This window comes from Chrysemys picta, chromosome 6, assembly GCF_011386835.1.
Source record: "Chrysemys picta bellii isolate R12L10 chromosome 6, ASM1138683v2, whole genome shotgun sequence".
NCBI lineage: Eukaryota > Metazoa > Chordata > Testudines > Emydidae > Chrysemys > Chrysemys picta.
This window is the reverse complement of record NC_088796.1, coordinates 60507595-60534583: the sequence shown is the minus strand read 5'-3', so window position 1 is coordinate 60534583 and position 26989 is coordinate 60507595. Positions and strand designations below refer to the sequence as shown.

The following is a 26989-nucleotide window of genomic DNA, read 5'->3' as shown; positions in this document are numbered from 1 at the left end:
ATGTCACATCTATCTATTTAATTAATTATGCCATCGCCTAGTATAGACTTCAGAAACTTTAAAACTTGTTTTAGAGGATGTTCTCTCATTGTAACTATAAAGTCTATTTTTTAATTTAGGATCCAGAGGCAAGTTATGATTTCAATGACAATGATCACGATCCCTTTCCCAGATATGATCCAACAAATGAAAACAAGTGAGTAGCCTCTCATTTTGTAAAAAGAAACAAAGTAATGAAGTATTATGCTGTGCCTTAGAACAGGCAAATGCACAGCTCTTCACCATTAACCTGAGAAATATTTGTACTCAGAAGGACTATTACATGTAAAAGGGAAAAAACATTATGGTATTTTTGCGCACATTATATATGGACGTTGAATAAGTTTCCAGATCAAGATGAGTTTTTTCAATTTAATTTCCCCATTATGTTTTGAAGCTCTCTTTTTCATATGGTTCTATGTATAAAGCACTGATAACATATTTGTAATCTCAAGGGAACAATCTTTTGGTGTTAGTGCTAATGAATTATAGGGCACACCGATCTGACTAAGCAGACTTTGTACTCAGTTATGCCTGTAATGCACGGCCTTGCACGGGGGACGATGAGGAACTACATCTGCCCATCGGATGGCCTCTGGGAGGGACTGTGTCTTAGGCACTAGGGCAGAGGTGGGCAAACTACGGTCCATGGGCCACATCCGGCCTGTGGGACCCTCCTGCCTGGCCCCCGAGCACCTCATCCGGGAGGCTAGCCCTGGCGCCTCCCCTGCTGTTCCCCCTCCCCTGCAGCCTCAGCTCGCAAGGCCATTGGCGCAATGCTCTGGGTGGCGGGCTGTGAGCGCCTGGGGCAGCACCGCTGCAGAGCCCGGCCTGACCCAGAGCTCTGAGCTGCGTGGTGGCGACGGTGGCGTGGCCTGGCTCCAGCTGGGCAGCACGGCTGTAGCGCCACCAGCCACCAGTGCTCCAGGCAGCGCGGTAAGGGGGTATGGAGCAGGGGGGGTTGGATAGAGGGCAGGTGAGTTTGGGGTGGTGGTCAGGGGGCTGGGGTGTGGATAGGGGTTGGGGCGGTCGGGGGGGGAACAGGGGGTTGAATGGGGGCAGGGGTCCCGGGGGGGCAGTCAGGAAGGAGGGGGGTTGGATGGGGCAGCAGCGGGTAGTCAGGGGCAGGGGTTCCGGGGGCAGTCAGGGGACAGGAAGAAGGGGTGGTTGGATGGGGCAGGAGTCCCGGGGGGCCCGTCAGGAATGAGAGGAGGGTTTGGATGGGCGGCAGGGGTCCGGGGACAGTCAGGGGACAGGGAGGGGTGTGTGTGGATGGGGCAGGGGTCCCGGGGGGGGGGGCTGTCAGGGAACAGGGGGTTGGATGGGGCAGGAGTCAAAGGGGGGAGGGGCCGTGAACCCCTCCCCTAACCGGCCCTCCATACAATTTACGAAACCCAATGCGGCCCTCAGGCCAAAAAGTTTGCCCCCCCCCCCCCCCCTGCGCTAGGGGAGCATACCCACCGCACCATCCCTTGTGAAGGTGCAGCTGGCTCCCTCCTACACACCAGGCCGGTTATTTTAGTGGAATTTTGTAGCATTTTGTGGGAGGGAAGGAATGAATAATCTTCCCGCATGACCTCTTTACAACCCACTTCTCCTCTGCACAGTGAAACACCATGGTAGTTCTGCTGCACCTAGATCCTTCCATGATAGTTTAGGAAGAGAGCTAGTCCACAGAGAAGAGAACAGACCTTTTTACAAGCTGTAGCACAGAACAAGTCAATTATGTAAGCCAGTTGTGAAGTCACTATTTAATAATGATACAATGAGGAACTAACACTCTGGTTCCCCACTGTCTATCAGGCACAATAGTAGCATCCACATCATGAATCCATTGGTATAATAGAAATAAAGTCACCAGAATGGGAAGTTATCAGAGGAGAAATGTTCTATGATTTTGAAAATGAATTCTCTTCTTTGCTTCAGCATTTATATAGCAGTAGGAGGCCATTATCCTCTTATTCCAATGACATTATCTTTTAAATCTACCTGCATTACCTCTAATCTTTATTAATATGTAAATGAAATTCCATCCAGAAACATTGAAGCATTTAGTTGCATACCAAGCTGTAGTACTAGATAAAGTAACTCTGTATAGTTATGCTGTCTTGTTATGCTTTGAAGGGTAGGAATCCTTCATGGCAAAAGATTATTCCTTGTTAGAGGAATCATTTCACAAAGATGAAGAGGTTTGATTATTTTAAATACTACCCAGTTGCACTCCAAAATAAATTAAATGTCTAAATTTTTGCTTAAAAGTGGCTTTTTTCATGATATTTTTAAGGGATTTAGCATCTTCTTGGCATTCCAAATTTGCCTCACTACTGCACTCTGTTATAGTAGGCATGGTACAGCTCATGGTAGACATTGTAACAACATGATCTTTCTATTGACCTCAGTGGCGTTTGGATCAGGTCCTTAGTGCCTCATCCTGATGATCTATTGATCATGGGATGGTTCGAAATTATGATTACCAAAGCCTAAGTACAAAAAGTGCATTCTTTTCCAAATAGACATATTTCCATACCTATTTAATATTCAAAGAGTTCACATCTCGGTGATGAAAGAATGCACCAGTTCTAGCAGAAAAGTGACAAGTCTCTCTATAGTTTAAATAAATGCACTGAGTTATAGTATGATTTAAATGATCATTTACTTTATCCAGACATGGAACACGATGTGCAGGAGAAATTGCCATGCAGGCTAATAACAAGAAATGTGGTGTTGGCGTGGCATACAATTCCAGAGTTGGAGGTAAGAAACCAAACAATAATTTGATTTAAACTTTACTTTTTCTGATGTGAATGGAAACAAAGTGAAGTAAGGGACTGGCCCTGAAAGGTACTGAGCACTCAGTTGGAGGTGCTGAGCACCCTGAGCTACCATCACCTTGAGCTGAGTGTGCTCAGCGTGTCTCAAGAGGCATTCAGCACCTTGCGGTATTTGGTTTCATACCAGAAATAGTGTAAGTTGCTACATGTATATTGTCTCAAATCCAGAGCAACCATCAGTTTCTCAGGGTTTGATCCATAATATGATTATTGGTTGCAACTAAATAGAGGGCTATATTTTTAAATAAAGGAATGGTGGACTGGTATTTCATTTTGAACAAAAATAAATAGAACCTGCAGAGTGAAAGAAAGAAAATCCAATTTCCTATCCACTCTTATTTAGAGTGTTTTGTTCCTGTCTACACAGTTATATAGAAAGGTGGTGTCAGTCAAGGTATTCATATTGCTGTGGTTTCCATTTAAATTGCTTGTTTCTCCATTTCAATTACATGTTAATTTTGAAAACAGGTAAAGGCTTGTTTATCTGTTAGTCAGGAGAATGGTAAAGGCTTGTTTATTGGTTAGTCAATAGAATGGTGTCTGAAAGTCTAGTTCATTACAGATCTGTGAAATAGACATGATCAAAATATCAGTTGCTAGTGGTTATTTAGCACAAAAGAAAATAGAGTTGTACATTTATAGTTTTTCAATTTCACAATTTTTTCCTTGACTCAAATGGGACAGCTGAACTGGGATTGACAACTGTGATTACTGTTCTCACCGTTTGAGTCCTGTTTTCTCAGAGGGGTTTAGAGCTGTCACAGATGTCATTTTCCTGTCCGCCTTTGCCATTCTGCTTTATGCTTTCACACACTGTTTAAATAAAAGATCTCATTCAGAAGATGAAGACACCAAGGATCAAATATTTAAAGCAGGGTGAAGGGATGAAACTGCAAAAATGTTGAACACTCACTGTACCCACATTTCCAAGCACTTGCATATACAAAGAAGGTTACTTCACACCTGTTTGCATGCTTTATTATATGATTTGCAAATGGAGATACAGGTTTTTACTGGTACACATCTCCAGGAAGGAATGCTCTTGTTTATTTTTCAAATATTTAACATCATAACTCTGGATGTTCTCATTATCTATATAAATGTCCAATCCTGTTTTGAATCCTATTAAATTCTTGCGCTCATTAAAATCATGTGGCAATGTGTTCCACAGGCTTATTGTGCATTATTTGAAAAATATTTCCTTGTATCAGTTTTAAAGGTTACATTTCAATTTCATTTAGTGTTTACATGCACTTCCCTCCTTTATTTTCTGTAGAAAAAAGAAATGTTTATCCCATACACCATATAGTAACTGGAATTTATTTATTTACACATACGTCACCATAGCACTGTTTCTTCTGATGCTGCATGGAAATCAAATGATTAAGAAGTTATATTTTATGAAGGACTGGGCTGAGAGTTCCAAAACAGTGAACGTGATGCTAAAAATAGCCGTCTGTCAGGCAGCTACATGTATCTGTCTGAAATTCCTTTTGCTTTTGAATTCATGAGGCTGATGATGGGAAACAAGCATGTAGAAGAAAAGGGAAAGACAAATGTATGGACAAATATGACTCTGCTTACTGATGAAAACTAATTTAATGAAAAACCATTACAATAATCATATCCCTGAGTTTATTTAGAAAACAAACAGAATTTTCACAGAGAATTGAACTGAAACAGCAGTTTTGCTTGAATTGTTTTTCGCTAGTGTGCTGATGATATAATTGTTTGTTCTTGTATTATATTACTGATCTGTACAGCTGCCTTTACCTCTATTGGTGCTCTCACAGTGTCTATACTAGCTCCTGTGTTCTAAGTATTTCATTGCATATTACAATCTCGGGCCCTAATCCTGCAGTCAGTTCCCTTTTTTTGCTTCTTAATAATGCAAAAGAAGGAATCAAAGCCTGAGGTTTGGTGGTTTTTCTCCCCCTCCCATTAGAAATTCAGATCTTGTCTGTCCTTCTTTGGAAAATGTATGAGAATTTCTACACTAGAAGAATTATAATCAATAGTTCAGCAACTGCCAGCAATGATATAGCTTCTCTGGTACTAAATTGCTAGCATAGACAGAGCCCAAACATTTTTATTATTGTGCCATGAAAACCTGTTCCGAATCCTCATGACGTTAGCGGTTGTACTGTTGCTACCATTGCTGCACCACTGCTGGAATTTTGCAAAAGTTCCCCACCATTTCTAACATAACGAACAGTGTTAGCAATGTTGGGAGCTCTAGTGCAGATGAGCCACTGGCTGCCATTGGAATTTAGGGCATCCTGGAGATTAGCCCTGCTCTGAGCAAGATTAGATGACATGGTTCTAATAAAAATGTTAATGGCTGGCTATCACTGGGGCTTCCCACATTGCTCACAATGGTAAAAATTAACTAGTATTAGCAATGCTGGGAAATTTCTGCAATATTTCTTTGTGTATTAAGGATTGGATAGCTAGCATAAAAGACAAGCTTGGTAATTGAGAGGGGAAGGGATTTTTTAGTCAGAGTGTTTAAAATTCTTCATTTTAAACAAAACTTTTAAACTCAAAGTTTTTAAAGACAAAAGACTTTTAAAAACTCTGTTTTTGATAACACCTATTTAACTTCCGGGAATAAGAAATCTTTGTTAAAAGACGAGAGAGAGACAGAGACAGACAGACAGACCTTAAAATAAGAGCATACAATACACCTTCTATGAGACATTCAGGAGGTTCTCAAGAAAAAAACAACAACACTGTAGACCAGATTTGCCCTTTTTTATATTTCAAGGGTAAAAAACAAACTGGAGGAGGGGGAACTCTCACAGTCCTTCTCTGTACACTATAAAAAGAAAAAAATGGGAGAGAAATAGTGGGGCACAGTCCAATTTTTATAAGGTCACTTTTAATATTTGTAAAATGCCCTGAATTCCTCAAAGGAAGGATGATACATACATGAAATGTTTTACATTGATATTATAATCTTGGACCAGGACCCCATTGTGTTAGGTGCTGTACGAGCAGTTAATGATAATGTAAAGGAAACATTAAATGGATTCATTCTTCCTATTTTTTTATTTTAAGGTATAAGAATGCTGGATGGAATAGTCACTGATGCCATTGAAGCCAGTTCAATTGGTTTCAACCCAGAACATGTGGATATTTACAGTGCAAGCTGGGGCCCTAATGATGATGGTAAAACTGTAGAGGGACCTGGCAGGCTAGCACAGAAGGCTTTTGAATATGGGATCAAACAGGTAAGCTAACAGGTAGTTATGTTGAAATACAGCCCAACTTGCAGGTAAAGACCGTAGTTTAAAATGGTTCTTAGGGGTGAGAAAATGGTCTGTTCTTTGTCTATTTCTTGCTAAAGCATTCTGCTCATTCAAACAGATTTGAGAAACTGAATCATTCTTTAGAAGGATGTTAATATAAAGGTTCAGCAAAATTTCCCAGCTGGGACCTGACTTATGAAAGCATTCTTACAGTGTTCTGCTTTCAAGAGGTTATTCTCTGCAGACTAGCTTTCCTTCTTCATCCTTCCTTTTGCTGCTTTTGTGCCTCCCTTCCCCCACCTCCTTTCTGTCTGCATGTTTTGCTCTGAATAGTAATTGGATTTCTGCACAGAGGCTCCTATAAAAATTTAATACAAAGTGTTCGCTTCACGAATATTTCATTTTGTAAAATGGTGATGTGTTTTAGCACTGTGTGGATGGGTTGTGTTATTCTGTTACTTGCACTATGTTAATTGCTTTATGCATAACCTAATCCAATTAAAATGAAGATGGTAGGAATGCATGCTGGAGAATACTGAAAGCAGCAGCTTTTAAATTCTCTTTTATGTTATTCCTATAGATCTGGTTAGGAGACAAGTTGTGTGTTGAATGAGAGTGCTGGGTACACACACAGAAACAGACACATGAACACTGTCCCCACCTGTTAGCCAGGAGAAGATATCGAGACATCTAAAGATGGTCTAGCGATAGTGTTGACAGGGAGATGCAGCAGAGAGATAAATGGAGAAGAGAAAGAGCCTGAAGCAGAGCTCGTGGAGTTGTAGAAGAGGTGTCTGGAGAAAAGGGAAAGGTCAAGAACAGCAGAAAGAGGGACAGAAGAAGGGGGAGCCTGACAACTGAGGGAAATTCTAACCAATGATAAAGGTGTTGGTAAGGGAGAGATAGAGATGGGGAGGGAGAGGAATGGAGTCTGAAAAGGGAGAGAGGAAAACTGAGTCTCAGGGAGTGGAAAGGGAAGATGGACTGAAAGGGCATTGGAAAGAGTAAGGAACTAATGCCCCTGAAATAATAGGCCTGGACTTGGGAAATCAGGAAATTTGCTTGGTGAAGAGGACAGCATTTTTTCAGTTTATTTTGTACCAAACTAACCCATTGGGGACCCATCCTACAAGGTACTGAGTGCCCTCAACTCCCATTGAAGTCAGAGATGACAGTGTTCAGCTAGCTTCAGGACTGGCCCCCTAGATCCGGATCCAGCAAAGCACTTAAGCACATGTTTAACCGTAAGTACATGAGTAGCCCCATGAGTATTCCTGCTGAAGTCAATAGAGTGTCTCATGTGTTTAAGTGTGTTGCTGGATTGGGGTCATAGTTACTAAAATAAGTTATTTCATTTATTGTGATTTCCAATGGAGCCACCCTGACAACTCTAATAGGAAGAGTGTAGCTTGTTTTTCTATTTTTATTTTTTATTTTGAGATTGCTGCAATTGCCACTTGGCCCCTGAACCAGCTACGTCAACATTGATTAGAGGGGATTAATTGATGATCTGCTTTTCTAGTTGATCTCTATAATGAATGTACATAAATTAATACTGAATTAAAAATGTAAGCTTCTGCTCTGCACATTAGCAGATACTTTCCACTTAAAGTCTACAAGAGTTTAAGATGTAATGGCAAATACTGGTTTGAACTAGGAAAAGTGTGGCATTTTTCATGCTGCTCCAGCTCTCCACATCCCTAGCTGTCAGCATCTTTATAGCTGCAACTAATTTATTATACATTAGAAACTGGAATAGGAAGTGGGGGCAATTGTGCTCTGAGATTGATGACTGGAAGCCCACAGATTTAGGAGTGATGAGTAGACTCTCCAATAAAATGAGCTTATGGGTTTGCAGTTTTTCATCAAGTAAATGCCAAACTGTAAAGGGCATAATTAAAAAGGGAGTTGGATGGAAATGTCATCTCACACATCAGACATACTGCTTACCAATATTACTATGATCACAACAAATGCAAATGAAATTAACTCATAATGAAGTTCCATTTATTGAAAAAAATATTTCTGCTTTTTGTAAACATACTCAGTACCAAAAGTGTTCATAGGAAAAACCACATTATTGATCCCAGTCTCCTGATTTGCATCCAAAACGTATTTCCAGTGGACGTGGTAGATGCCCGATTAATTGTGACATTTAAAACTAGACTGGACCAATCACAAGATGATGTACTATAGAGAGCAATCCCTCACTGGCAGGGAGATAGACTGGAACATATAATAGGTTTTTTCTACCTCTAACTTTTTATGATTTATATGAATAATTATTCTTTATCGTCTGCAGATCATTTAATTATGTGGATTTTTGGTGTGAATGTACTAAAGAGACTGTAGACTTTCTTCCTTATGATAATCATTCCTTTCTTTTCCCTAGGGCCGAAATGGAAAAGGTTCCATTTTTGTATGGGCTTCTGGGAATGGTGGTCGTCAGGGTGATAACTGTGACTGTGATGGTTACACAGATAGTATCTACACTATATCCATAAGCAGTGCTTCTCAACAAGGTCTTTCTCCCTGGTATGCAGAGAAGTGTTCCTCGACACTGGCCACAGCATACAGCAGTGGGGATTATACTGACCAGAGAATTGTAGGTTGTTTTTACCAGATTTAATAAACATGCTTGAGGAACACATGTAGAATTGTTTTATATATGAAAGCAACAAAACAGAAACAGCTTTTAGAGGCCTGATTTTTAAGTGCTTCATTTACTTATGCTTTATATGCCTAATACTGTCATGCTGGAACCTGGTTGCAACCCTTTAACATCCCTTAATTTTAAAGCAATAATTACATAGTACCATCATTTCATTACAGTTGATCTCTGAAAAGATACGCTATTTAAATGTGATAGAGGTTTGATATGATATCCTGCAAAAGGGAAGATATTCAGAACCACATCTCATCTATCCTTGTGTTGGGAGAGTCTAAAAAAGTGGGTGGGTTCTGACTCAAAGCTGGTGAATCATAAAAATACAAAACTATGGAAGGTTCATACCATCAGAAAACAGAAGGAAAATTCCCAAGTGTAAATTCATGTTGACCTTAGTTGGAAGAATGTATGCTCTTCAGAATTCAAACATGTGACATCAGGGGTGATTACATGTTAAGAATATAGACAGATCCAAACACTAGACCTGAAGGCCTGAAAATTGGGGAAGTTCAGGTTCAGATCTGCTTATCATAATTCAAGTCCATTTCTAGTTGGAACCTTGACCTTTTAACACAAACATAAATGTGCTTCAGAATATTACATTCCTTGCAAGTAAGAGGATCATTGTATTTTCAGATATGTGTCCTTTGAGACCAGAACAGGAATTTAAATCTAGCCTTAGATTCAACAATTATTTTTTTTTGCATCTTCCTCTCATGATATGAAATCTCCAGGTGTTAGGAAATCTCTAAGAATGTCCACTGCCTGTGATTAACAGTCAGTTGGCCTAAGTGCCTATCATCAACATTAGAATGGTTGAAATTTTTTGAGTTGAAAAATGTTCTACCCCAAAATATAGCTTAGTCAAAATCTAAATTTCCAGTGGGAAAATGTCAAGTCTGATGGGAAATTTTGGTTTTCCTGGGAGCAATTTCAAAATGAAAATTTTTACTTCTAATTGACACTTCAAAATGAAAGGAAAATGTTCATTTTGCTCCAACTTAAAATGTCATTTCATGGCGCAGTTGAGTCAGCAGGGGTGCCTCAGCTGTATCCCCCTCATTATCCAAGATAGGAGGCAGCTGGCAGGGCATTCTCTGTGAGGACTCCAGGACTCTGAAACTTTCTCCCTGCCTCGTCCTTTGTCTGAAATAGCCTGAATTTAATGACCTTCAAGGGACATTGAAAAAGACATCTGTTGGTGAGGGTTTTCTAAAAGGCCTGAGGGTTTGTTTCCTAGCACCATAAAAGGGTTGGAAAGGAGTTTTATAGGTGTCTGGCTGGTTAAGTTGAAATTATTGTAATGCTGTTGATATTTAATGATGAGTTAGAGTACCTACGGCATTGGGTCTCTTTTTTTAATTATTGAAATGTAAGTAAAGAACTCAGGTTTTTGTTTTAAAGTCAGGATGTCAATTTGGAACAAAAATGATCGTTTTGAAGCAGTGTGAAACTTTGTTCAGTAAAAGAAAAAAGATTTTGTTCAAAATTTCTTGTGGGGAGTAAAAAATTCGGTTTTCCAACCAACTCTAATTTTCCAGACTCTGAGATTGTTTGTGCTAGATGTTCAACCCTTTTGGTGTGGCTCTGAGCACTCTCCACTCCCACTGACTACAGTAGGAGCAGAACTGCTCAGCACCTTGCAAATGACGCTCAGCAGGAGGCAGAATTCGGCTCTATATCGCCTTCATTTTTTTTTATTGTGGTAACACAGAAGCTTCAGTCAAGGCTCAGGATCCCATTGTGTTAGGTGCTATCTATCTAATATGCAGCACCTGTGTATATATATGAAAATGTGTGTATATATAGTCCCTGCCGTAAAGAGATTACATGTGATAAAGTTGAATTTAAGTAACTACAACAGCTCTGATCTGGTTGATGATAATCTTACAGTGTACTGCATAGGTGGAGGTTAAAATAAATTTTCATTTCAGTAGGTCAAAAGAATGCCCTTCCAAAGTGGCTTCTCTGTAGCTGAGATGTAAAGCTCTCAGCATATCCACTTTCATATATTGCAGGCACATGGGCAGAGGAATTAGGTACTTCATTTTCAAATAAAATGCATGTTTCATTTACAAATTATAGTGCTTCTGCTGAAGAGAAAGCAGAACGCTACTACTAAGGCTGTGAGTAATTTTTAAGCAAGCAGTAATTTTAAATGTTCTAGACCAAACACAATGATGGGGTTTTATGATTCACAGATGAGTCTGAATCACTTATTTTTATATCTCTCAAATCCCAGAATAAGGCAAGATATTAAATGTGGGAGTACTTTGTTCCAATACAAGGCATTTTGATACAAAAATTATAGTTGAAATAGATCTAGTAGGAGGAGGAGTAGATTGAATTATCATCAGATTTAAGCGTCCATTATTTTGTTCACTGGGGGGAAGTTTTTCTACGGTGAATTAAGGTGCACTGAATAAAGGATGCATAACTATGTATCCAAACATATAAACAATAATGCTTATTCAGCTTTTTCATGTTAATTTTAGTCACGTTTTCTTTCAGACAAGTGCTGATCTTCACAACGAATGTACCGAGACTCACACTGGGACCTCTGCATCTGCTCCATTGGCAGCAGGGATTTTTGCTCTAGCTCTTGAAGCAAAGTAAGACTTCCTAAACTCTACTTCTGTAGTCTTCTCATACTGTGACTGTGCAAAACTGGCACCATCTCACTCAACTGATCCGCTTCCTGTCAGAGTTAGGCCTACTAACTTTAATGATAAAAATAAGTTAGTAGTCCTTTTAACCCCTGCTAGCCAGGCAGATCAACATAGATGAGATAGGGTGAGTCTGGGAATTCTGTTTCATTCTGGGCATCAGCAACAGTCTGTTTACTTAGGGCTTATCTACACTGCCCTGCAGTTTGGACTGTGGAGGTCTGAATAGCCTTGCGCACTAAAGTGCGGTGTGATAACTCCCCCATGTGGAAGCTGCAGGCACAAACTAAAAAGTTCCTAGTTCGCATTGCCATCACCTTCTTCAAAGAGGAGTAGATTAATGAGAACTAAGAATCTTTTAGTTCATGACCATGTCATCACACAGGGGGAGTGTAACACGGTGCACTTACCACTCTGGCACCTCCTGTTGGCTGTCTTGGGAATTATCTCTATGTGTTAGTGTGCCGTCTTCGGGTAGTGCCTTGCCGCCATCGCTCCTGCTCTAGGGAGCATGTCTCTTGAAGGACCACAACATCCTCTTCAGTGACACAGCCCTCCAGCCTTCTGGGGGACCTGCAGTCCACTGTTCAGCCACTTCCCCTAGTGGCTACTGCAGTGAATTGTCTGGTCATTTCCTCATGGCCCCAGCATCCTCTTTGCCCTTGTCTCAGGTCCTCTGCCTGCAAATCTCAGCAGCCATCCAGGAGCTGTCTCTCACTCTCCTGGTTCCTGCTAGCAGCACTGCTCTGTCCAGGGTGCTGGCAGTTCTCTCAGCCCTCCAGAGACACAGTCCTTCTTCCCTGGGCTCCCAGCAGAGAACTGCCCTCCTCTGTCCTGCAGCTCCCTTTTTATATGGGCCTGCTCGGCCCTGATTGGTTGCTCCTTTCAGCCCTTCTCTGATTGACTGCCTCTGGCGCAGCCTCCTTAGGGCTGCCTTTAACCCCTTTTCTGCCAGTGTGGGGCAGCCGCCCCATCACAGGGAGTTACAATGCAGCACTTTGGTACACACTGCCATTCACACCCCCTTAGTCTGAACTTCAAGGCAGTGTACACATAGTTTAAGTTCCAGTCAGTTACCTGTGAACGAAACCTGTGAAGGCAATGGGATTGCACATGTGTCAGTGAGCACCTAATCTGAAGACAATAGGGTTGTCCAGGTTTAAATGAGGTGCTAATTCAGTCTGCAGAACCCTTAGTGCTAGTGATGATGCATGAAATGGAAAGTATCCAAGACTGATTCTCTAGGCAGGTCTACACAACAAATTTACAGTGGTGTGTCTGCACCGATGCAGCTGCAGCGCTTCCGGTGAAGACACTCTAAACGGATGGGAGTTTAGCTCTCCCATTGTCTTAATAAGTCCACCTCCACAAGAGGCGGTATTTATGTTGGCTGGAAAAGCTCTCCCGCTAACATAGCACTGTCTACACCAGTGCTTAGGGTGGTATAACTATGTTGTACAGGGGGTGTGAATTATTCACGCCCTTGAGTGATGTAGTTATACCGAAGTAATTTCGTAGTATAGATCGGGGCTCAGAGAACAATGCTGAATTTGCAGGTCTGGTAGTTAGAAAAAAATGTCTTCGAAAAATCATGGAACCTCACAACAGCATTTTCACAAAATCCTTTTTCAGAGAAGAAATGCACTGTGAGGGAGGAAGGGATGGTCCAATGTTTAGGGCACTTGGAAGTCCTGGGTTCACCAGAGGCTTATCTTAGGCAGGTCATGTAGGGCCAGATTTTTAAAAGTACTCAGGTACCTAAATATGTTTTAAAATCTGTCCCTTAGTCTCTCTTTGCCTCAGTTCCCCATCAGTATAATGGCCATAATAGTACTTCCATATCTTGGAGTTTTGTTGGGGTAAATACATTGTGTGTGAGGCTCTCAGATACTACAGTAATGAGGCAGGGGTGCATATAAGCACCTAACAGAAAAAGATTTTGCTTTTTCAACATCTTTGTGTGTGTAGAGTAAAATTATACTATTAGAGAAAGCTGACTGACAGTTTTGTAGGAATTAACCAGACTTTTTTAAACAGCCCTAATCTAACCTGGAGGGATATGCAGCATTTGGTAGTCTGGACTTCAGAATATGATCCACTGGCCAACAACCCTGGATGGAAGAAGAATGGAGCAGGGTTGATGGTGAATAGCAGATTTGGATTTGGATTACTTAATGCCAAGGCACTGGTGGATTTAGTTGATCCTAAAACCTGGAAAGGAGTACCTGAAAAGAAAGAGTGTATAGTCAAGGACAACAGCTTTGAACCTAGGTAAGAATTTGCATTGAAATTAATACCTCATATCAATTTATCGCTCTCTAATCTAAGGCAAGAAGGTAGTATCTTGCACAAATTTGTCCAATAGGTATAAATGAGATTGAGATATTTAATTTCAGTTTCTTTGGTTTTGCCTTGCTCTATTTCTCACAAATCCAGGGGATGGGTGAGTAATGCCCCATCTCTTTGTTTCATGTAGTTCACTGTAAGACTGCTGCAAAATACTAAGATCCGTGATTCAATACAGAATGAAGATTCTGTCTGCATGTGTAACCGTCATCTGGATGGATGACACTGCAGAACTATTAGCACTGTTATGCTAAATCCAACCAGTTAAGATGAAGAAATACAAGAAATAGCCCTGATATAGTTTACTTGTTTTTTTCTAAATTGTTCTTAAAATATTTTTTTCTGTAACGTATGTGACATATATCCCATACATGACAGTGTGATGTAAAGGTTGTATCAGCAGCACTCGTGGGATGATCTGCATAACTCACACATCCTGCCATTCCTATGTACACAACCATCCCAAATGCATTCTGATAAAACCTCATATATTATACCTACAAATATTTCCTATATATTGCACATAGACTCAGTATTAATACTGGCAAGCCACAATGACTCTCTCAATAATTAACTTGTTTAATCAATAAGGACCTTTAGACTCTCTTCTTTTTGGTTTTCACATGTTAATTTATGGCTTTGCTGTCTGGAATAAAGATAGTTATAACAAATCTTTAAATGACATCATCTAAGTGCACCAAGTACAAATATATTACAACTATGTGGTGTTTCACGTCTTGGTAACCTGTTTATTTATGTTATTTTTATTATAGTGCTTTTTTTTAACTCTCTTGCCTTTTTTTTCCAATCTGATCTGTTTTCCTTGGTGTTTTGAATTTAATACAGAGAGCTGACGTACATGAAACTTATTAGTTAGGTATCATTACTGCAATCCTTTTATGTTACATTACAAAAACAAAGCTCGCTAGCTCCTGCATTTTTAATGCATTGTGTAGTGAGGGATTCAAGCACCAAATTCTCATTAAAGTTAATGAGAATTGTACAGAGAAAACCATGCACAATGCTTTGAAAATGTTGGGAAGGTGTAGGCTCTATTCTAGGAGTGATTCAGAGGGCTACAGCCGCTGCAGCTTTTTCCAGCCATTTTAACTATATAATAATATTCCTGCTGGTGATTTTACTGAGGCAAACAACATGTACATCTGATACACTCATGTGATGCTGTAATTTTAAAGAGAGTGTCTTTTAGGAGTCTCTTGGAGAGCAATGTAGACATTAAGCCTTGAAAGAACATATTGATTATCCAGCTTGCTTGCTTCCGTAGTGTGTGGAAGAAATCAGGCCCAGTCAGTTTAAACAGTTTAGCTGATTTCTGTATTTCGTGTGCACCCAGAGCTCCCGGAGATCCCACTGGCAGTTTGGGATGAGTAAGGAGTGCAGTACATCTTCCCACAGTCTGATCGTTCATGATACAGGTGTAAAATGCATCCATTGGACTTTGTGTAATAAGCTAGTAGGTAACCAAATAATCCCTGTATCTTTGCTAGGTTATTAAGAGCAAATGGAGAAGTAACTATTGAAATTCCCACAAAAGCTTGTGAAGGGCAAGAAAATTCTGTTACATCTCTGGAGCACGTGCAGTTTGAAGCAACAATTGAATATTCCCGCAGAGGTGATCTTCACGTCACCCTCACTTCCCCATCAGGTACAGGAGGCAAACAAATGTGTTCAAAGAAATAATTAGTTTCTGCTGTTGCAGTGTAAGACATTGATCTTATTAATCTTTATATAAAAATCACTGAATCTCCCTGTGTTAGAAATGGCTGAATACATTCTAGGAAAAGTAATTACTTCCAAAAAGGTGCATGCTTGGTGTGGTGCTCAGTGATCTCTCAGTGCTTCAGGTGCTTGCAAAATCTCTGCTTTATTCTATGTTCAGTTCCAACTGGCTGTGCACAACAGCAGGAGCTTCAAAGTACCTTGCCCAGACTCTGTCTGGGAAGCTCAGCCCTTAAAGGCCCAGATCCTCAATGCCACTCTTGGATGAAGCACGTGGTGAAGGCAGGGATTTGGCTGCCTATGCCTCACTATCTACCTCCGTGTCTTTTAAGTTATTCTTGAAAGCAAAGACCTCAAAATGAAAACTGAAAATGATACTAAAATAGGTTTGCCACCCATCCAGGTTTTCTGAGGATTGTTCCTTTTGTGAGGTAGCTGTCCTGAGAATTCTGTAAGGATGCTCAGTAGACACTGCCAGCTCTTCACTTTTACAGGCTCAGAATCACTCCAGATGTCCTATTTTTTGTACCTCAGAGGTAGCAACCATAAATGAAAATGATATTGCAAGGTTGGAAACAGTGATTGGTTAGTTTTGAGGCATCATTTTCTGATATCCCATATTCCAGAGACAAGACTTCTGGGTATAGTGTTCCAGTGCTGAGGGTGTGTAGCCCATATTGGGGGTTTCTGTAGGACACCAGCTTGTAGTTTATGCTTTGTAGGGGCCAGACAATGACTCAGTGAGTCAACGGAGCTCTGGGATGGGGGTAAGCAACTGAATCACCTGAATGGGGGCATTATGTTTGTATCAGGCACCTAGATATTACAGTGATGGTTGCATTAAAATATAAAACAAGTAATCTTAACTTCACCCTGTATTGTCACAGGGTTGAGGAGTAGCAATTTAATATGGTCTTTGAGATCAGTGTTATCTAATATGGGACCACAAACACTAAATTGCATTAATCCTAAACATGTACTTATGGCACTGTGTCACTAGAAGGCAGAGTTAGGGTTCTTTGGGTTGTGCATTTGCACCCTTAACTCGTTTGGATTTCTTTCAAGTATAACCTTAACTCTGAATTTCCTGGGTTTACAATGTCTGTTTTAGGGATAATTGCAACATCCCTGAAATGTATTTTACTCTAAATTACTGAGCCATCCTCTCAGCATTGACTCCATCTTAGTTTAGATTTTGTCTGGGAATAGATAAATAGAAACTAGGGAAATACAACCTAGATGGAGCTATTATAAGGTGGATGCATAACAGGTTGGAAAAACATTCCTAGAGAATAGTTATCTTCATAGTCAACCTGGAAGGGCATATCAAGTGGGGTCCCGCGGGATCTGTTCTGGGTCTGGTTTCGTTCAGTTCTTCATCAATGATTTAGATAAATGGCATAGAGAATACACTTATAAAGTTTTTAGAAGATACCAAACTGGGAGGGGTTGCAAGTACTTTGGAGGACAGGATTAAAATCCAAAATTATCTGGATAAACTGGAGAAATGGTCTAAAGTAAATAGGATGAAATTCAATAAGGACAAATGGAAAATACTCCACTTAGGAAGGAACAATCAGTTGCACACTGCCTAGGATGGAGTACTGCAGAAAGAGATCTGAGGGTCATACTGGATAAAAAGCTAAATATGAGTCAACAGTGTAACACTGTTGCAAAAAAGCGAACATCATTCTGGGATGTATTAGCAGGAGTGTTGCAAGCAAGACACAAGTAGTGGCTTTTACTCAGGCCAGTACTATGGTGAAAATGCCTTTCCCTCGTTAGAGCTCATCACCATGGTGTTACAATGTAACCCGGGCCTGGCCTATACATAAAATGTAGGTCCACATAGCTACTTTGCTCAAGGGTATGAAAAAACCACCCCTTGCATGGCATAGCTACAGTCTACACCAACCTAATCCCTGGTGCAGATTCAGCTAGGTTGATGGAAGATGCTTCCGTTCAACCTACCAACCATCGATCAGGGAAGTAGTGTTCCTACAGCAATAGAGAACCCCCTTTCATCACTGCAGGCTGTGCCTGCACTATGGGTTACGCCAGCATAGCTACGGCACCATAGATGTGTCACTAATATCCCCATACTGTAGACTTGGCCTGAGTATGAGGCTGGTCTACACTTAAAAGTTAGGTCAATAAATCTACAGCGCTCAGGGATGTGAAAAATGCATTCCGCCAACCTAACTCCTGGGCTAGACATGGCTAGGACAACAGAAGAATTCATCTGTCAACCTAGCTACCGCCATTTGGAAAGGTGGATTAACTACATTGATGAAAACTCCCTTCTGTCATTGTAGGAGGTGCCTACACTTCAGCGCTACAGCAGTATGGCTGTGGTACCACAGCTGTGCTGCTGTAGTGCCCATAGTGTAGACATGGCCTAAGATACACCCCACACTCATTGAAAACACATGATAAATTTTGCTGTCATTTACCCCCATGTAAACTTTGTGAGCAGAATTTGACCCGCAGAGGTTAAAGTGGGGAAAGTTTTCCCCAGTTCTGTTTTTTATTACTGAATGACTTCATAAGGTAGGAAAGCATGACATTCACTTCCTAATTCCTGCAAGCTGTTCCCTTGTGGGTGTATGTTATTGTCTGTTAGGGTATGAGATCCTTGCTGGTGTGATTCTGATACTCCATTACATCTCCTAGATTAACTGCAACCCTCCGTAGTAATCCTGCTTTGAAATCGGTTTAACAGCTAATATCCAGAAGTAACATTGTCCCATCCCATAATTAAACCAAAAGCAAGTGTAACTGCTCCAGGTGATAGTAGAGTGCAATTGGTGGTTTGATAGTATGAAAAATAAGAGAGCCTTGGATCAACAGTCAAATGGTCTATTCAGTCTTAAAGCAAGCATGGGTATTGTTTAACAAGGTAGGCAGTTCTTGATGATAGGCAAAAATCTCTAAAAGGTGATGAATGAAGAGCAGACACAAGGGGAGGATTTACAGGAGCTGTAGTTCAACAAAATCAATGGATGCTCGCTAACTCCATTAATGTTTGTTTGTTGCACTAATACAGGCACCAACACTGTCTTACTGGCTGAAAGAGAGAGAGATAAGTCTCCCAATGGCTTTAAAAACTGGGACTTCATGTCTGTTCACACATGGGGAGAGAATCCAAAAGGCACTTGGACTTTGAGAATTACTGATGTGGTAAGTATGTGTGCGTGCTAATTAGCCAAGTAGATGAGTTGGGGACATAGACCAGTGGATCACTAACATCATGCAGGATGGAGAACAGGTGGAGTTTGTTCAGTGAAAAACTAATTTATTTAAAAACAAAACAAAACATGCACCTGGATAAAAGTGGAAAAGGACAGGCTAAAGAGATAGAAATTCAAAAGATAGGGCCAAATTCAACTGTGTAAAACCAGGGTAACTTCATGGAAGTGCAACTATCAGCAGAATTTAGCTTTTAATAATTTATCATGCTGTACCTACTCCTCATATGGCTGAAGAATAACCATTTAATGCAATTTTTGTGTGGTTTTGAAATGGAATATGTAATGGATTACTTGCAAATTAATTTCCTGGGGAGTAAAGCACAAGCAGAGGTCTAGTCTCTTCTTGGTATATGCACATAATTTTCATTGACTCAAAAGCTTGTGAGTCTATTAATTCCTGGTGACCTCAGAGAGCAATTCTGATGTATGTCTTCCCCTATATTCTTTCTCAAAGTAATGAATAGTCCACAAGGATTATAGCCAAGAAATCTAGAGATATATAATAAATGTTTACTAAACCATATGGGAATATGGATTACATTACAACAGTGAGAGGTTTGGGGAGAAAGCTGCTTGGTAGATGACTGAGAAATCATTCTCTTCAAAGGGAGAGCAATCCATACAAGCTCACTCACCTCTCAAGAATTTCACTGAAGTAGTTTGGTAATAAGCTTGTCACTAAGGGCAGATCCTATCAGGTGCTGAGTGCTTCCTATGAGACATATGAGAGTATCCAGCCCCCTTGGTCTCTAAAGAAATCAGTGGGAGTTGAAGGTGCTCAGCACCTTTCAGGATCTATCCTTTAGACCTTAGTCCTGGAAAAGGAACACTGATTCTGTTTTTCTCTGTGGGACATCTTTAATTGGAGGATCGCCATTTAGAGAAATAAATTGTGGAATGAGAGGAACTTGTAAGCAGTAGAGTAATGCCAAGAACATAGCAGGTGGAGAAGGCAGCAGAAACAAACATTATTCTCCACAGGGAGCTCTGGAGTAGTGTTAATACTACCTGTAGGATTTGTAGGCTTGTCAGATAATCCCGTAGTTAGAAGTGCCCTAATCATTGTAACAAGGCATAATATTTCTTGGAATGTATATAAGAAGAGCATTTTGTTTTTAGTTAGAGGATAGTCATATTCCATCTTCAAATATGAGATACCTGAACTCTCATACAAACCCCACCTTCTCCCTGAAAAACAATGCATCATTTTTTCAGCTTCTGGCACTTTTTGTTATTCCAGAAACAGTTTTTCACACTTGTTACTGACCCCACTTGTAATTTATAGCTACCCAATGAGATCCTCACTTAGATTTACTGCTAATTTTAAATAGTGTTCATAGTCTTTAAATCTCAAGGCTAGTAATGTAGGGTTTTATTAGAATAGGTGGCTCTTCAGCAGCTGTCTTAGTTCAGGTAGACAATTGAGCAAGAACTCTGAAGATGATATTTGTTGAAAACATGTTCCAGAAAATTCCATACTTGACTTTTCCTTTATCAGATTTTAAAATGACTGTATTACTCATTGGTCCCAAACCCTATTGCTTGCAGTAGTGAGCAGTGTTACTACTGTACAACATTATTAAAAATCTATTGCTCACAGTGCAGAAATCGCTGTCCAGTGGCTCAGAGAACAAATACTAACAATATGAAATATCTGGTTTAGTAATTTTTGACATTCTGTACTATATTTCCACCTGTAATGACTGAACTAATGATAATGATACTTATTAAAAACATATGTGTATTTTTGGCATATTTGGGATAGTTTAGAATCACTGGACTCATTCTCACCTTCTGCTATGCATCCTACATTATGTATCATATCGGCGGTATATTTCAGTGGTTGTAAATCAGCATCTACATTTACATTTAAAAAGTACTATAAACCAGTCGTGTGACTCCTGTCTTTGTTGACATCAGCTGTCCTCTCTCTTCTTCTCTCTCATCCCCTGAGTCTATGCTAATACAATACTCATGCTTGTCCTTTAGTCTAGGAGAATGCAGAATGAAGGAAGAATTGTGAACTGGAAATTGATTTTGCATGGCACTTCTACCCAACCTGAACACATGAAGCAGCCTCGTGTATACACCTCCTACAATGCTGTGCAAAATGACAGAAGAGGAGTGGAGAAGATGGCAGACTTTGTAGAGGTATCAGTCACTTTGTGGTGTTTCCTACATATTTTACTTTTAATTCTTAAAACAATTTAGAAAAAATGGTGGTTTTGCTTTTATGAATGTGCCTATCTCTCTATTAATTTCACCCAGCCCTTGTTCATTTGTGAGCTGTGTGAGTATTGTGATGTGATCTGTACCAACAATGGACTATTTCATTTATCTTGTGGTTTGATACATGACCCGAGGGACCTAGTGATCATTTTATGTTATCAGTTCTCAAAACGAACTATCCACTCAGTCTGTAAAGAAGCTGAATAATGTGGGGAGATCCCTCCCACAATCAAGCTGCATTTTAGGGTCTACTCACTTATAATGATTCCAGTGGGAGTAGGATCAGGCCCTAAAAGAGCATGCCAGCTCTTGTGCCTGCTGTGAGTTTTGGAATGAAGCACCTACAAATGGTTCTATGTAGTTTAGGGAACCTCTGATCCTGAATGTTTTTCTGGTAACTAGAGCTGTTGCCTTCAGTTCCTTTTTCTCCTCTTTCTTTGCTTGGAGGTGAACTGCTAATTATTTATAAAAAATCATGTTTCAAGCCTCTGTGTCTGGGACTTGGTGCCAGATACATATGATTATAATACTTTACACTTTTAAAATAGCTGCTTATCTGAAAGTTTTCAGAGCACTTCACAGGCATTAACTACATAGTCTAACATCACCCCTAATAGGTAGGTAGGTATATCCATAGGATATATAGATATCAATTCATCAGTCTGAAGTAGTTGTGTGCACAGCAATAGTCCACAACAGTGTATAACGGGAAGAGAAGTAAAACTGTAGTCAACTGACACTGCAGGGGAAGTTGCTGGGCAGAATGTATCTGGACATCATTTTCATGTCTCATCTGAAACAATACCCCCAGCAGAAATTTATTCACTATTTTGGGGTATTGGTTTAGTCCTGTTTGAGAGGGGGAAAATGCCACCTACTGAGTTACCACTTCATGCACTACCTCCTGAGAGGTGTTCTTTCCAAGTTCGTACCCAATCCAACTGTATTCACCTTTTAAGATCTGCAGGGATAACTATATAACGTTGGATGGTAGCTAGGTACACAGAATAGGTAACCAGCTAGTAGAATCCAAATTAACACTTTTATGATCTGTTACTTATTTGGGATATTAAACATTTTGCACAAGATATTTGCAATCCCTTTCCTGGTGCCAATGGTTCCTAAATGATCAAAGTAGCATTTATTCATACACACAAATCCCTATTAATAACAAGGCCTACTTCAGTCAGCATTTCACTGATACCTAACCCTTTTGATACTGTTCTGTATTTTAGGATCATACCACGCAAGAGAACCTGAGTGCAAAACCCAAGGTCACCGAAGGTACCAGCAGTAGCACTGATAAAATGGGAGACAAAATCCCATCAGAGGCAATGCTTCGTCTATTGCAAAGTGCTTTTAGCCGGCACATGGCCCAGAATCGAGCACCAAAGAAGACTCCAAATGAAAAGTTAAATATTCCATACGAACACTTCTATCAAGCCCTTGAAAAATTAAACAAACCCTCTCAGTTAAAAGACTCTGAGGACACTCTGTACAGTGACTATGTTGACCTTTTTTACAATGCCAAACCATACAAACATAGAGATGATAGACTGCTGCAAGCCTTGGTTGATATTCTGAATGAAGACAACTAAAATATAGGGTATGGCACTGAGTTGGAAATATTCATGCTCCCCACCCCCCACTGCCCTTTTCTGAAGTATATTCTACACTTTACTCATGTGATTACTACTTTGATTGCTTCATACTTAACCAGGATGTCAAGCGGTGGGAAACAGATAGGAAGTGTAATTTGTTAGTGGCGAGGCACTAAGCTGAAGGGCATCAGTGATCGCTCTGTTCCAGGGCTTCTCAAACTTCATTGCCCCACAACCCCCTTTTGACAACAAAAATTACTACATGACCCCAGGACGGGGGACCAAAGCCTGAGCCCATCCGAGCCCCGCTGCCCCAAGCGGGTGGGGGGTGGGGAAAGCCAAAGCCCGAGCCCCACTGCCCCAGGTGGGGGGCAGGAGCAAAGGCCAAGGACTTCATCCCCAGGCAGGAAGCCTATAACCTAAGCCCCACCACCCAGGGCTGAAGCCCTCAGGCTTCGACTTCAGCCTCAAGTCCCAGCAAATCTAACACCAGCCCTGGTGACCCCATGAAAATGGGGTCCCAACCCACAGTTTGAGAACCACTGCTCTATTCAAATCTTGTCTTCATTATCACCAAAAGAGGTAGTTTCTTCCCTCTGGCATGAAATGCAACTATATTCCTCTGAAAATACTACAGCTCCACTTCAAACTCTTTTTCCTTTCCCTATTGTTTTCCACTTGATTCCTTTAGCAGGCAGTGCTTTTGAACAGAACTGCCAGTGTTTTGCGAGCTGCCAAGGAATGGGGAAATACCATCTTCCCTGTAGTGAGCATATCAGTCCTTCTCACACCTGGTATTCTCACAAGACTTAATGCTGGCTGCAAATTCTGCCTCTGTGCAGATTCTAGAGCAGAGAGGAAGCTTGCAATGGGTTTGAGCTTTGCAGACAGTTATAAATCAAGAGAAATCAGATTAACTATTCTTTATGGTCCATGGCTGGCAGAAAGTATTGGACTTGATTCTGATCACACACCAGGGAGTTACTCCTGATTTACACTAATCCAGAGTCATACTGGTGTAAAAGAGCTCAGAATCAGTAACTACAGTGTTGGAAATATTGCACAAAAGCCTGTGACTGGCTTGTCTTCTCCCTAATCTCACTGTGGCCTAGGGAGAGGACCTCTATCCACAGAGAACACAGCGAGACTGGATGTGGACATGCCAATGGCTGACGGCAGCATTTCTTAAATCTTTCAGAGGGGGGAGGGGTAAATGGAGAGAGAGAAAAAAAACAAAATAGGAAGAAATTGTATGGGCCTGAAAAAGGAGGGAAAGAATAGAGAAGAGGGGGAAAAAAGGATGAAATGGAATGTGAGTAAAGAGGAGGCAGCAGTCAAAGACAAGGAAGAGAAAAATGAAAGGTCAGAGTCAGAAAAGAAAAGAGAGGAGAGAGAGGGAGATGGAAAGAAGTCCCTCAGAATGGTCCCAGCAACTCTTGTCAAGTAAAGTGCTGCATCCAGAAGATCTGATTCAAACTGGTGGGACTGGCTGAGTGGAGGGGTCAGATCACCTTATCTAACGTAGGAAGACAAATTCTGGGACAAAATGGCTGAGGGATGGTGGATGTCAGAGTAGCAATGTTTCATACATTTATTTTAATTGAAATCAAGATCGGTCCAGGGGTGCTGGAACTAGGAGTGCTAGGGGTGTGGTAGCACCCCTCGCTTGAAGCGGCTTCCATCATATACAGAGTTTACAGTTTTGTTCAAAGGCTTGCAGCACCTCCACTATACAAATTGTTCCAGTGCCCTGGATGGGCATATGTTTTGTTGCTCAGAGTCAAAAAATAGCGTAGAGCTGAATACCCAGTTAAAAAATTGAGGGAACCCTGGGCAGGGTAATACAAAGACTGTAAGTGAAATGGAAAATGCAATGTTTCTCTACAATGCCAAAGATACCTGAATAGATATTGACTATATTTTACATCTTATCTATCTATCTATCTATCTTTTCCAAACAGCTTTTAAAAAAATTGGCACTGTTCCAGTATCTCCATTTCATAAATGATGCTGGTATCTCTCAAACTAGGAGCTTAACATTTTGCTAATACTTCATCAGATTGGACACAGACTTTCAAAGCTGTTGTGAAATTCTGTTGTTTAAAACAAAACCTGGTTACTCTCATAGTAACGACTGTTAAATTAACCAATAAAAAATAACAGGATTTCTTTTATAACAACTTTGAAAATCTCTGATTTCTCATTCATTCCAACAGTAGCATACAGTTCTAGGGCCTAATTCTGCATGAAGCCAGCTTTACACTAATGCAACTCAATTGATGTAAGGAATTTCTCCTGATTTACACCAGCATGAGTGAGAGGAGAATCATATTCTACCCACTTTTCAAGGTTGTAACTTCCTGTTTGATCTGTCTCTTGTTACTAAATCTCCTCTTCTCTCTGTGCTAATTTGCAACATTTTCTTTAGCATGGAAAGCGGTCAAAATGTTGAAATGGTCCAAAACAAAAAGCATTCTCATGATATTCCTTAATTCTACTAGCATTTAGATAGACAGGCAGTTCAGAGACAACTTACCTTGACTAATTTGAGAGGTAGCACTGGGCAGCGGGAAGTGCAGGATAATTTCCACCCACGTTTTAATTTTCAGAACTGGGAGCTACCCTGTCAAGAACACAACACTGCTAAGATGTGTGTACAGCTGAATGAATAACTGATTTTCTGGTGCATTGGCAATTCCAAAAATGTTTTAATTTTATTTTCCGGATGGCCTCAAACCAAAATCTTTCAGAATTTTCATTAAATCCAAAAGTAGAAAAAATTGTTTTGGGTCAGACATTTTGTTTGACTGAAAAGGAAATGCTTCATTTCAATTTCAAGTATTTTTGTTGTTTTTTAAAATAAAAGTGAAGGAAGTTTCAAATAAAAAATAACATAACATAAGAACGGCCATACTGGGTCAGACCAAAGGTCCATCCAGCCCAGTATCCTGTCTACCGACAGTGACCAATGCCAGGTGCCCCAGAGGGAGTGAACCTAACAGGTAATGATCAAGTGATCTCTCTCCTGCCATTCATCTCCACCTTTTGACAAACGGAGGCTAGAGACACCATTCCTTACCCATCCTGGCCAATTGCCAGTAATGGACTTAACCTCCATGAATTTATCTAGTTCTCTTTTAAACCCTGTTATAGTCCTAGCCTTCACAACCTCCTCAGGCAAGGAGTTCCACAGGTTGACTGTGCAATGTGTGAAGAAGAACTTCCTTTTATTTGTTTTAAACCTGCTGCCCATTAATTTGGGCACATTCATTTGGTGGCCTCTAGTTCTTATATTATGGGAACAAGTAAATAACTAAAAAGGCGCTTCAAATCAAAAATCAAAATGTTTCATTTAAAAAATGTCCAAAGAAAATATTTTAACATTTTCAGAAATTTTATTTTTTTTATATATGAACAGTTAAGATAAAACACACACAAATTTGCTAAATGTTTTGGTGTCACCAAATCTGCATTTTTGCCAGACAAAATTTCAGCTGCAAAATTTCACCTAGCTCTTGTTGTATCAATCCAGCTCTATTGTTGTGTCAAGATTCTTAGAGGCTGCTTTCTTCAATGAACAGCAGTAACAGCTAGTCCTCGCTGTAGGTGAAAATGATTACTGCTCACCTTTGGTAGCAGCAGCAGCAACAATGGCCAGTCTGTGAATGCAGTGCTCATGTTAACCATGTGGAATATACATGACTCTTCCTTTGCTTTAAGCCCAGTCCCCCATGCTGTAGCCAAAGTTTCATCAGAGACCAGCTTTAAAACTAACCTGCTGAAAATCTGTCTCTTGAATCTTTCCAACCCAGAGTATATTGTACAGACGTAAATTATTTTTATTGTTAGTCTTTTCTTGGTGCCTGTGTGGGTTTTGTGAAAATGTAAAAGAAAAAAAAAGACTAAAATGTTTTCTCTCAGAATTTTAAATTATATTTTCTTTACAGGTATTTATAATATATCAAAGCTTTTATCAAACAGACAGAATTTTAAAAGGCATAATAAAATATATTAAAGCACCAGATTTTTCTTAAGAAAGAGACAATTTCATCCAATAAAGTATTTTTAAAAGGCATGTTCAACTACAGCTGCAACATGTATGTGATGTGATGTTAAAATTACATTTGTCTAATAATAGCATAATACAGTATGTTAGCAGAGCCCAGAGTGTGTGGTCTTAACATTTTTAAAGAAAAGACAAAGGCAGGTTATGGATTCATTTAGCTGGGAAATATGAAATGTAATTAGATTTACAAAGGATGAGTGGCCTCATCCCTGAGACAGGGGTGGAGGGGGAGAGAAGATGATGTATATTTTGTTGTATACAGAGAATTTACAAAGGATTTCTCTGGCAATGCAGAAGATGA

At 40.2% G+C, this 26989-nt stretch overlaps 1 protein-coding gene across 3 annotated transcripts in view; it reads left to right on the top strand.

The window, feature by feature from the left end:
- The window catches only part of PCSK1 (proprotein convertase subtilisin/kexin type 1), a 67315-nt gene extending 40618 nt beyond the window's left edge, over window positions 1–26697 (top strand). For all 3 annotated transcript variants that reach the window (XM_065599223.1, XM_005284002.5, XM_065599224.1), the window contains exons 5-14: window positions 120–196; window positions 2705–2793; window positions 5931–6103; window positions 8514–8726; window positions 11301–11401; window positions 13493–13726; window positions 15310–15467; window positions 18588–18721; window positions 20782–20943; window positions 22257–26697. In XM_065599223.1, coding sequence (XP_065455295.1) covers window positions 120–196; window positions 2705–2793; window positions 5931–6103; window positions 8514–8726; window positions 11301–11401; window positions 13493–13726; window positions 15310–15467; window positions 18588–18721; window positions 20782–20943; window positions 22257–22619 — 1704 coding nt within the window. In that variant the 3' untranslated portion in view covers window positions 22620–26697. The remainder of the gene's footprint in view (window positions 1–119; window positions 197–2704; window positions 2794–5930; window positions 6104–8513; window positions 8727–11300; window positions 11402–13492; window positions 13727–15309; window positions 15468–18587; window positions 18722–20781; window positions 20944–22256) is intronic.
- The last annotated feature ends 292 nt before the right edge of the window (window positions 26698–26989 follow it).